Below are 12,764 nucleotides of genomic sequence, written 5' to 3' on the forward strand. Positions count from 1 at the left end.
TGCCTACTTATATGTAGTTTTTTATTGTCAGTAATGCCTTGTGCTACTATGCTACATATGCACAGGAGTACTGAAATCAAATAATTAATAAGGCAGCGAAATTCATTTATTCGAAATAGTCTGTAGAAAATTAGGTGTCTAAATCTAATTGATTGTTGTTGGAGTTTGAATATAAATGTAATGGCAGGCAACACTTGACACATGATTACAGATTTCGAATATTAGAATTATTTTAAATGTTTAAAAAACAGATGATTGTATTCTCGTAAGAAAATCAGAACTTCTAATTTATACACCATAGATTATACACTTAATATATTTGAGATAGATGCGCAACTCTCATTTTTATTTTTGCTTTAGTTAGAGCCCAGGACAGCAGGCGTCGCTGCTGTCGATTATTAATCTCCCTACCCCCCACCAGGTGGCTTTTTTAGTAATTTTAATATTTTTTATAATTAACTCTCTTTATGAAAAAATCTTATCGTTTAGAATCGCTGAAATTCCCGGTAGTACTTATGAAATATTAAAGAACGTTTGATTGTGTTCAGCATTCTAATCGATAAGACCTTTTCATACAGAGAGAAAACAGTTTTTTTAAATAAAAAGCTGTAATTCTCTGTAAGCTATTTAATTTCCCTATATTACAAACAATTTACTGTTAAAAGATAGTATGAACGTACAATTGTATAAAATTTCGAATAACAATAACTCCTCTAGATTAATCCTACTAGAGTACTTAATAACATTAAATCGAAAGTTATCTAAAAGTTAATTAAGTCTAGATAATCAAATCATTCAATGTCACTTAAGTCATTTGTGCGAAATATAAACATGTCAGCTTTCCATTACAAACATAGTAGACAATTTGAATTAAATTTAATAAATTTGTTTCTTAACTATAGCAGTTCTTGCTTAAAGTTGATCGTGACAGATCATGACCTTGTATGAAAATATTACATCTATAAACACTACCTATGCTTCGTCATACAATAATTGTCATTTATACTAGCATTGTAGAGATAATACACACACTAAAGTGAATACTAAATTATTCTTAGCATTCTTATAAACATTTAGAAATTTAAGAAACGATTAACCCACAATCATGTTCATAACATGTGACATTTTGTTCTGCACAAACGTTTTATTACATGATTTGAAAAACAAAAAATGTTTAAAAAATGTAATGATGATTTAAAGTACTCTTAAATATTGATAGTTTGTACTTAATGACGCTTATAGTAATCTTAGACATGATTACATTAGTTATACTTTTATTCCCTATCTAAATTATTTCTATTCTGACGTTTCTGATGCTTTAGCTTTGGTAATACTAGATGAAACAAACAGCAGATTGAAAGAAAATCATCTTAAAGTTAATTACATTCATTACAAACCATTAGTTTACATTTTGTTAAAAAAGAAACTGGTGTTCGTTACATGCAAATGAATTATAAACATACACATGCAAACATAAAATGTAAATTTATCTTTTAATCCAAATTAAATGTACACTAATATTACATCTAAATAATAGAAAGGGTTTCGAAAATTTTTATTGCACTCAACAGCAGACGAGCACGCAACCCGGCCCGTGATAAGTGGTCACCAGTGCTTATAAACTTCAGCAGTGCCATAGGGGTTGCTGTCTATCACTTAAGTTTTAATAAATTATTAATATACTCAGTCACAAGCATATTGATTTCACATAATGAAAATGTAAGAAACATAATCATGTTTGGGCATTTTCATTTATATCTGCTCATACAGAAAACACAACTTAGCAAATATATTCCACAGTAAATCTAAATAATTGCAAATAATGCTTTTAAAGACCGTTGACTTTTGATCATTAATTAAAATCATCTTCTCGTAGAATTTACAAAAGGTTATTTACAAAAATTTATATCAGTATTTTCATATATTACTAACTTACTAATTACAACTATTCAAACGTAATACTATAACTATAAGAACTAAACAACCTATTTTAAAACAAAATTGGCATCAATTTAGTTCTTATTCAATTTCAATTATTAATTTATCAATTATAAACATATTTAAAAAAAATTAAGATCCCTTGAGAGTTCACGTTCCTTGCTGAATCAGTTTCTCTTCTGAAACGGAGAAACAAAGTATCTTAAGTATGTAACAAATATTGAAAAAATACGACCATGAAAAATTTAGTGTTAATGTAATCTTACTTACAAATTAATATATTACATAACACGTTCTGGTTCAAATATAGTGCATCAATATTTTCATGTTTCAGACATTTTAGTGCTCCTTATAATTTTTCCATAAAATTTTGTCATTATCAAACCTTTGTCTACAAAAATAAAAACATTATTTTATATTGGGTAGAAGGATGAACGTGGTCACAGGCCACTTGGTGTAATTGAGTTATCAAACACCAGGAAACAAAACGTGAATGCCATCATCTAACTTTGGATGTGAGATCAATTGTGCTGTATTTTATTTAAACAGGAAAGCATGACTGATTGATCATTCCAAAAAACTAGTTCGGGCCCACTTGACAATAAGCATATAATACGCTGAGTTGCAAAACATAAATACTTCCACCCACTCGAGACAATTTTATTATCTGAGGTGTGTGTGTGATAGTACGAGACTTAATACCGACTGTTTTGATCAAAACTTAACATATATGATAGCTAGGCAGCAGAAATAGGAAGGACCATTAGTTGGTGCTAATTCATTTAATTATATTATGAATAATAATTATGTTAGCAAATAATATACCGGGAAAATAGTGTAAACTCACCGTTATCAAGGCATCCGAAATAGCATTTCATTTTCGATCTTCGAGGCATGCTGATTTTTAATAATAAACATTCTGTAAGAAATGAAAATAGTTACACAGGCTTACGAAACGCTAACGAAGAAAAAAGTATTGGAGCCAAGTTATGTCTAAAGAGAATTCAAAACAGAGTTTCTCAATGTCTAATCGTCTAATATTCTCATAAAGCTAAAAGTTGCTCTAAATTAATACTACAACGTAAAATAACTCACACCAAGACCAAAAAAAAACGATTTAAAAAATTAAATCGTTACGACATTTTGAAAACTTTTTTTTTTTTTTGAGATTGTTTTACGGCCCTGGAATTTTGAAAACTTCAAAGCAGTGTTTCCACTTACGTTTTTTTTAACACATTTTACCCTAGTTTCTTTTGAATTTACCCTAAAATTTCCTAGACAACTTTCATAAATCCTTTATATGAGTCGACTATTATCAAAGCCGGCAATCTGACTTTTGGACAATGATTGGTAAATCAGAAAAACGAATTATTGACTTTATATTCCATTGGCAGTCACAAAACTCTTCGGAACGACATCTTAGATAAATAACAGGTTAACTATTAACCTTTATTTAATGCAGGTTTTGAACCGTATTCTTTGAAGGAGACGATTATATTCAAATAAATCTGTATTGACATATCAATAAATTTTTTTTGTCCAAATGCACAGATTGCCACCTTTGATAATAGACGACTCATATAGAAAGCGTAAATAAAATACAGAAAATAAACCACAGCATATTATTTAATGTAGGTATATATAATATAAACGCCCCCAGAAGATCATAGATCTATAGGATTAGAATTTTCAAGGAAGTCGGCGCATTGCTTTTATATTCTTTTGCTGCACAACCTAACACTGTTCGGTTCTAAAATTGAGCAATTGTTTGCTGGCAAAGTTGGGAACTTTCTATGAAGCAAGCCGTTCAGGGTTTCATTAGAAAGCCTGTTTCTTTTGTCAGTTTTTAAATTTGAGAACACTGAATAATCTTTCCACCTCAGTCTTTGAAGAAGGAACTGCTAGCAAAAGTGAAATGACAATTACAAGGTTTTCGTAAATGAAATTACCATGATAATCTTTCATGGTACATGAAGTACCTGTATATTACAATACAAGTAAGTTCTGGTGACATCAACGAAAATAGGTAAATAAAAATTTGGCGGATTATACTTATTGGGATTTTGGGGAATCCCTAAGAAAAAGCAGTGGCTTAATCTATGATTTACTTTACTAGAGGGTTACTGTTGAATCAAACCTTTATAGTTTTTATACACAACTCTGTTTTATTCTTTTACTTGTCAACTCGACTTAATGTCATTCTCTCTCCATAAAATAAAATGTTCATTGTTTTACTTTAATTATCGTTTATTTTAAAATTCACAACAGTTACTAGTATAGGCTTTGCTTTTTACCCCGAAATATCCTAAATCCTGGTATTTTTTAAATTGTCTTTATCATCCAAAATATCAGCTATTTTTCCCTAAAAAAGGGAGAATTCCCTAAAAGTGGAAGCACTGCTTCAAAGTACGCTACATTTTTTATTGAGTCAGAACTCATATCTGCCATCTAGTGAGTTTATTAGATCATTAATGCCTAAAAGTTACAAAAATGACGTCGCCACAGGAGTAAGATGACGCTAGTTGTATGTTATTTTCCTTTGTATGGGAGTTGCACCCCCCTGTTATACACGGTCAAAGAAACATGTAAGAGTTTTATAAAAATATAAAGTTAATAATTTTATAATTGTGTAACAGTAAGTATGTATGTATGTACAGTTCAAACTTTCTGCAATATAATCATAATGAAGCAGTGTGTTTTAAATAGCCCCTCATCACCTACAGCACCCAATCCCCTCAAATATAACCGTCCAACAATTGTCGATAAGCATAATTATGTTCTTGTGAGAAGGAATAAAAAAATTTGTTAAAAAATAATTAAAGTTTATACGTCATTAAGTAATACGTAGAATAGTGAAATAGTGTAGTGCAAATTATAAATTTCAAGATGACGATTTCTTTACATTGAAATCTCAATCTTTGATTATTTAAGTAGTAAGAAAAATCATAGCACTAATAAAAAAATAATATAGTGTAATAATCTTATTTTCACATTTAATTTTCCCAAAAGACCAATTAAATAATAAACTACAAAAGTCGTATTTTCTATTTCTAACCGTCTCATTTATACAGTGGATAAAAGACTAGAGAAAAAGGAATAGTAATTTTCAAGAGTAACTCACAGTTGAACATATTATGTTGTATTTTTACTAACGTAAGCTTGTCTGGGTGTAGTTCACATCTCAGCTTGCTTATATTATTTTTAAAGTATTTTTGTATCATATTTTTTCATTAGCAAATATATTTTGGTATGCCGTATTGCTCACAAGAAATAGTAGTTTAGTATTCTTTATATATAGTAGTTTAGTATTCTTTATTATATATAGTAGTTTAGTATTCTTTATTAGTATAGAAATTTAGCATTTTTTCAAAAAAAAAACAAATAAAAAAAAGGTTTTAACTTATTCAAGGAACTCTCCTAAGAATTATTGGTTGAAACTCGTTGTCCAATAAACAGCTTACTATTTTCTACTAATAAATATTTGTTTCTACATCGCGGCAATCAAACGTGACAAATGTACAAAATCTTACTAGTTTTATTGTGAATTTATGGCGATTTAATGGAGTTCGTAAAATCTGGAAACAAATCGATAGATTATGAAAATCGGCCAAAATATCGATTCTCAAATATTTTTGTTTCGATTTAATATTTTCAAGCAAACCTGTATTCGCCAGAGGGCATCTACATCGGCCGTCATCTTTGAAAAAGTTGGTCAGACTCAGAACTTGGAATCTGTCGAAAAAGATGTCTAATGATTACAGATGTCTAGGACTTTATGTTGGCTGTAGAACTGTAACTCGAAATGACCCGGTTTAATGGGCTTAATAGCTAGTTTACGTGATAGACTCTGACGAGGTAGAGTAATTTTAGTGTGAAAAGTCATAAGACCAGTGTCATCTGACTACTCTTCCTTCAAGATGGCTCCTTCACCGGAGTATGATAAGGAACCGAAAGCCCCGGATAAAAGTGCAACATGTGTATCTAGTGATGATACAAAAGTTCTTCATAATCTAGTGACTGACCAACAAACGAACTCAGATCTCAAACCGATGAATTCAATTGGGAACTCGGACGTGGAGGTAAGACGATCTCTTATTATTTTTAATTTTGAAGTTTCGTATGAATTCGTTCGTAATGATTATGTTAATAATTGTCTTTAGATTTACGTTGAAATCGTATTAAAGCGAAATTGATGTATTAATATTTTTTCTTCAGCAAGTAGGTTATTGAAAATGGCGAAAGGTAAAGTTATAATAATTTAAATGTGCAGGATAAGACAGGCTGTGTTTTATAAAATTATTAGGGGAAGGTTATTCTTTAATGTCACTGTAATAATGTGTATTTATAGCTTTTCACAGTCCGAAAAATAAACAAATTTAGGCAAAAACTGAATACTATTTTGATCAAAAGAGAGAATAGTGCATGGTGATTAATCTTAAAAAGTCATATAGTGAGGTAATCATTTTATTAACATATTTAGCATTTATTTACAAAATCAAAATTATTTACAAAACTAAGAGATTTACCTAATTTAAAGCTTATTAAAACTGGTTAGTGAAGAACAGAAGTAATTGCAATATATGGCTTCAAGAAATAATTTAAATATGTGAATAAAGCTCTGATATGAATGATAGAGAAGATGAGATTAGAGAGAGAAATAACTTTAAAGTTTGTTTTCATGATTGAGAGGGGAAGTTCAGTCCTTTCCAGTAAATCCAAGCTTTACTATATGTCTGGTAGATGTGAATATAGGCATCATTATTTCTGAACATGTTCACTGTCTATTGTGACATGAGATGCTCTTCATAACTTCATTTTTTAACATATTAATTATTCACATTAAAACCATCTTCAAAAACATGTTCACATTAAATGTTCTAAAATATAAGCCATATTTTTCTCATTAGCTTTTTGTGATAAATGTCGAGCAACAAACAAATTATTTTTATATTTTGCAGAGACATAAAATGTTTAATTGATTTCAATTCAATGACAAGTTTCAAATAACTAAGCCCTAAACTTGGTAGATAATGAATAAATGATGTATATATATTTCATTTTGATGTTATATATCTTGTATAATCTTTCAAATCATCTAATGCACAGATTACACAATCTGTATATACAAATATCTTACAAAGTCTTTATACACATGTTGAACTTGGAGAAAACCCATTTAAGCAAACCAGATAGGGTTTTATAAATTTTCTTTATATTAATGATACATTTCTCTGTTGGTGAGGGATTTAGAACATTGCTTAGGTTTGAAATATAAATGCGGCTGGGGTGTCAGAATATGATTCGGCAAACCATCTGTGCACACTACGCTTGTATTTAAATCAACAGAGATCATGAAATTATGATGCTATTTTGATTGATGCTACATCAAAATACAAAGTAAAAATCAATCTTCTGAAAAAAATTATATTATCCTAATATTGTTGGTAATGTTTTGCGGAACTCAAGTTAATGTGTCTGATATTTAGGGCATAGCGGTTCATAACCATATCTTTGGCAGAAAAAATCTGTCACAGAATGCAATATCATAGGTCTTCAGGATTATCATACCTTTAAAAAATGTTTGATAAAAGAAAAAAAGAAAATCCTAAAAGCGATCAGATATGTATTATTGATTTAATGCAATCATTGCCAAGCTTTACTTGTTTATTTAGCAGTTTCTATAGTCTATATAAGAGCTTGTGCCTAAGCTTAAGCATTTGAGAATAATAAGTAATTTTGAAAAATATTGCAAAATTCAAATCTTTTACTGTTTGATATTACAATATAAAATACTAAATGTTACCACGGGTAACAGCTAATATTTGAAAATGCAGGGTAGACACGGGCCTAACCTCACATTGTCTAGGAAATGTGGTAGTATAGTTTCCCAGTGGAATAAGATGTTTGTTTAAGATTAAAAGTAGCCAATGCCACTCTTCGGACTGAATATTATCACTTTTAAAAAACATGTCAATCTGTCGCTCCATTTCGGTATAAAAAAGAACAAACAAATTATCAATATCACATTTACAATATTAGTATGGATGATGAATTTAGTACATAAAGTGACTATAATTAGTAGAAGCAGGTCTGCATTTCTTAGTCAGAAACTTACACTGGCCAAATATCTGCTCAGTACTGTTGTTGTGTAGACCACAATTTGAAACACATACATTTGGTCCAGTATATACTTTAAATTAACCTATTGCATTTTATTTATCTCCTCATAGCTTGTTAGGTCTTATCAGTTTATTAAAATTCATGATGGTCATCATGATTATTAAGATTATTGCAATGATCCCTATTTAAGCCCTAATGTGAATAATTACAGTAAACAACATGCCTTAATTGTGAAACTAATTTAATTTACTGGCAAGTTAGGGCACTGGGTGGTATCACATGACAGGATCCTGAGTCTAGGTCACCCAATAGATCCACATTTCGCCCGCCTTGATGAAGCTTGATGGCAAATATCGTTCCAGCACACACATCATTTTGCACTCAGACAGAAAATCAGAATACATTAGAGTATTCAATTTGAATGCATCTGCTTAAAGATCCAGTGACATATCATTGCATGACCAATTAATTGAAAACTACTACTGATAAATAATGAATCGTACCGTTCATCAGAGCTGACCACTCTATGTATATTCTTAGCGTCGTTAGTGAATGCGTCTCGTATCTCGATTCATGGCGCCAAAATTGCGATGCAGATTAATTATAGATTTAGATTTGAGAGATCGAAATTTATATGAAAAAAATATCAATGTAAGATTAATTGATCCGATGATAGATAAAGCATTGACTGTGCTTGGTAACAAGCTACATGGAAGACAAAAATAAATAATGCTTGTGATTCAGAACAGTTTAGGAAATGGTATTACTTAGTTGAAGAATATGTATACTTGTTTGAGTTATTTTTTTAGCTTCGTTAAACAAAATTGTTGTTTTAAAAGAGTTTTAGGCTCACTAATAATATTATTGTACAATTTGAAGAACTTAACGCGGGAAATCTTTAATCATCAAAATCAAAAATTCAAAACCAAACTAGATAGATCATTTATATTTTTTCGGATTCGAATTTCGGATTCTTATCACTGGCAACTTTGACCTCAAATATCCGGAGTTTGTTTTACAATTTTAAGTTCCAGGTTAATTTATTTTTCGAAATTGTTTTTTCCTTTGTTGCGAATACAGATCGTCTGATTGCTCTGATTAAGGAATAAGGAATATAAAATGTAACTTTTAATTGGGAAACTTTGTTTCTCTAAAATAAATGTTGACGGTCGTTAAGGATTGAATTCAAAGTACGAATCGACATTTTGTTGGGGCCGGCTACCACTGGGCAACGTACGATGCGTTTTTGTTTGAAAAAGTTTGATTTATGCATAAGACCCGAAGCTTCTGGAATAATTGGGAATGTATTTAGTTGAAACAGATTTCAAATCACCTCAAAACTAAACGCAGCCTTCGGTGGAAGTGACAAAACAATTTTATTTGTGTCAAAATGAGAAAAATACCACGTGCTTAGAGCGAAGCCCGTTACGTGCTGGGTGCTTATTACTCAGCATTAGTGCGGAGATCCCGATAGGTATTCGTATTCGTTACTTCCGATGAAAATAGGAAACGGTTATCACTTTTCTAAACCCTAAACAATCGTCCAAAATGAACGAAAGTTAAAGTTTTCAGTTTTAGCTTTTAGTTTTTCGGGCTTAACTCTTACTGCAGATCTATTATTAATATCTATTATTAAGGTCTATTATTAAAGTACTCCACCTATTGCTTTTTCAGGATACCCTCGACAAAAAATTGCACAATGACCCTCATAATAAGTGGCCCGTAGACCTGGGCAATACCAGTGTAACTAGAGGGTTGTTACCTATCGTACTAAATTTACTTCTTTTTTACGGTGTATTGTTGAAAACATTGATGAAACAAAATGATAATATTAAGTATTTTATTCTCCTTCATGCAAAATTATTACGATAACACCACGGAAAGGACTTACTTATCTTACGAAATTGCCACGCAAACGTTACTAAAGGCGTCTGATCGGAGCTTTATTACGTGTGACGTCATTCGGGGCGATAATAAGGGGCGGACTGACCATAGAATGTGCTTTCCATGTCGATTTTGGTAACATTGACCGACTTCTGCAAATGGATCGTTACCGATACGTACAATAATCGAACCATAGAATGAACACTAAAGATCAACATTACCCACAATGTATGTCGTCACGGAGTCCGATTGACTGTTTTTGTATAGGATTAGTTCTAATACTTGGGGTGTTTTAAATTTTTAATATTGCACAAAAATAGCGTTTGAATGATCGTTTTAATGTATTTAACATTCCTGGTATTTGTTATTGTTGTTCGTTGTTCTATATTCGTAATTTCCTCGATTTTATTTGACTTATGGTATCAATATCACGGGAATGCTATGGACTCTTTTTACCTTCAATTTCTATTATTAGTTCGCGTTATAATAATGTCTTAATTAATCAGTACAAATCCCCATGACTGAGTCTTTCTTCGCCCACCTGTCCTAGTGAAACTGGAAAGGCCTTCGGGACATAGTAATCCTTCCTTCATTAAAAAAAAACGAATACCTCCTATTTAGCTTGAGTATCCAAAAATTAACAAAACTAGAGGTCCCGCAGTAGTCGAAATTCGACTATAATTAATTGGAATTTTAAGTTTGTACACTATTATTGTATTTTACACTTCTATAATCACAAATTTCGCCTGACTATACTATAAAAAATATTAACAAAGACAAACCATATTTTATTCTCAATTTGACAACAGACGTCAAGAACAAAAGTTTGACAATAAATAGTATGCATGCGTGTGTGCGTCAAATACACGGTATGTAGTGCGTGTAATGTTTTCTTTATTGATTTAATGTATTTTTTATGCATTATTTAAAAAAAAATTGGCATTGTGCACTTCTTCTCTATACTCTAAGTGTGGAAAATTTCATACTCCTCCGTCCGCGCAATTTTCGTAAAAAGGGATACAAAGTTTTTGCTTCACGTATTAATATATAGATTTTTTTTTATCGCAAAATCTTAATCGTCTGACGTCGTTATCACTATTAGTTTCTTACGAGTGGTCTTAATTATAACAATGCAGTTAGAATGTACCGTTGCGGAAGCGATAATGGGCACACAGTCTTACTTTAAGTAAAACTAACAACGCGTCTAATTAAGGTCCACTTTCGATTTCAGTTCTAACAAACAATTCGGATGGTAAAAATGTAACAGATTTGTGGGTAAATTTTCTATACATATATTTTTATTGCTTATTTGGGTGGACGAGCTCACAGCCCACCTGGTGTTAAGTGGTTACAGGAGCCCATAGACATCTACAACGTAAATGCGCCACCCACCTTGAGATATAAGTTCTAAATTCTCAAGTATGGTTACAACGGCTGCCCCACCCTTCAAACCGAAACGCATTACGGCAGAAATAGCCGGGGTGGTGGTACCTACCCGCGCGGACTCACAAGTGGTCCTACCACTAGTAATATAATACATAAAATATTTCGGTACTTATTTTACACGCTCGATTCGGGTAGTAATTTTTGTACCAACTACCTACATAACTACCGACTTAACATACCGAAATACAAAGAGTGAAAACATTGATATTGTAAGCCGTGTCATCAAAAAGATCGCGTTTAATATTTCACAGAACATTAACTGGTGTCGTTTAAATATTTCAATAAAAAAATAAAAAAATTGTTACGCTACGTTGACAGGAGCGAAAAAAATGGTGTCAGTAAACAATGTATTTCAAACTGACTCGACCATATGGCTTTCAAGCACCTACTAAAAAGGACGTGATTTCGTATCTTCGTGTCCGAAAACATATCGGTAACGGTTACAATGACAACCGACAAAGAAATCGGTTTTTGCGAAAGCCGAATCAGACTAAACTTCCCGTCTGGCGAGCATTGTTGCCAAAACGCAAGAATTGCTTGAATGTTATAAATTCTGTAAATATTATGCATTTACGGTAGGCAGCGGCTTGGCTCTGCTCCTGGCATTGCTGAAGTCCATGGGCGACGGTAACCACTCACCATCAGGTGGGCCGTATGCGCGCTCGTCTGTCTACAAGGGCAATAAAAAAAACGTATTTAAGTATTAAAAAAAAATTAACGTGTTTTTTTTTTAATGTGTATCATCTGGACACATCTTAAATTAATAGTTTTTATTAGCTTAACATTGTCTTTCTCCTCCGGATTACTTACTATAAATCTCGTATGTGAAAAGATCGGCTTTTATTAGAGCTTACAGTTATTGGAATCTTAAATTGAAATCACAGCGAAAGTCCGTTTGAAATTTGTCAGGCTTCGCGTGTACCGATCGCGGCATCGGACCAATAAACGTTTTTATGTTCGTGCCGAATTTCCTGTGCTAAATTTATCTAGACGTGACTACGTCCACTGAATAAAGAATTATAATGCTTAATACGATCCAGACAAAAAATGTAGCATAACACCGTTTTCGCGCACTTTTGTTATATCAGTATCAATTATCTACTTATAAAAAGCCAAAACACACAAAACAGTTAGTACAATTTTCTTCTCTGTTTCTCAAATTATTTTCTTTTTTTTTATTTAGTAATCATTGAAGACATTGGTTTGTTAATAACAAAACGAAAGAGAAAATGTAACGCTTAAAATAGTTTAAATCTTCTGATGTCAGTGAACATAGTCGAATGTTGATCATCAAGGGACTAAGTCTATGAATGTTTCCTGAATGTGTCTATAGTTTAATAGCAACATTAGGACTTTTTATTTTTTATTTAACCCTT

At 31.6% G+C, this 12,764-nt stretch overlaps 1 protein-coding gene and 1 long non-coding RNA gene across 4 annotated transcripts in view; one reads left to right on the forward strand and one right to left on the reverse strand.

Annotated features, from left to right (window-relative positions):
• Positions 1–612: 612 nt before the first annotated feature.
• On the reverse strand, positions 613–3,149 carry LOC149501337 (uncharacterized). The gene is made up of 4 exons (XR_016324315.1): positions 3,034–3,149; positions 2,786–2,857; positions 2,209–2,329; positions 613–2,117 (listed from the first exon to the last, which is right to left on the reverse strand). It is a non-coding gene; the product is annotated as an uncharacterized LOC149501337 (long non-coding RNA).
• A 2,345-nt stretch (positions 3,150–5,494) lies between these two features.
• LOC114247708 (uncharacterized) overlaps positions 5,495–12,764 on the forward strand; it is a 41,999-nt gene continuing 34,729 nt past the window's right edge. For 2 of the 3 annotated variants that reach the window (XM_089734031.1, XM_089734034.1), the window contains exon 1: positions 5,495–6,017. In XM_089734031.1, the coding sequence (XP_089590157.1) occupies positions 5,856–6,017 (162 nt within the window). In that variant the 5' untranslated portion in view covers positions 5,495–5,855. The remainder of the gene's footprint in view (positions 6,018–12,764) is intronic. The other variant, XM_089734033.1, reaches the window with a different exon arrangement.

The sequence above is a fragment of the Bombyx mandarina genome, chromosome 16, assembly GCF_030267445.1.
Source record: "Bombyx mandarina strain Sakado chromosome 16, ASM3026744v2".
Taxonomy (NCBI): domain Eukaryota; kingdom Metazoa; phylum Arthropoda; class Insecta; order Lepidoptera; family Bombycidae; genus Bombyx; species Bombyx mandarina.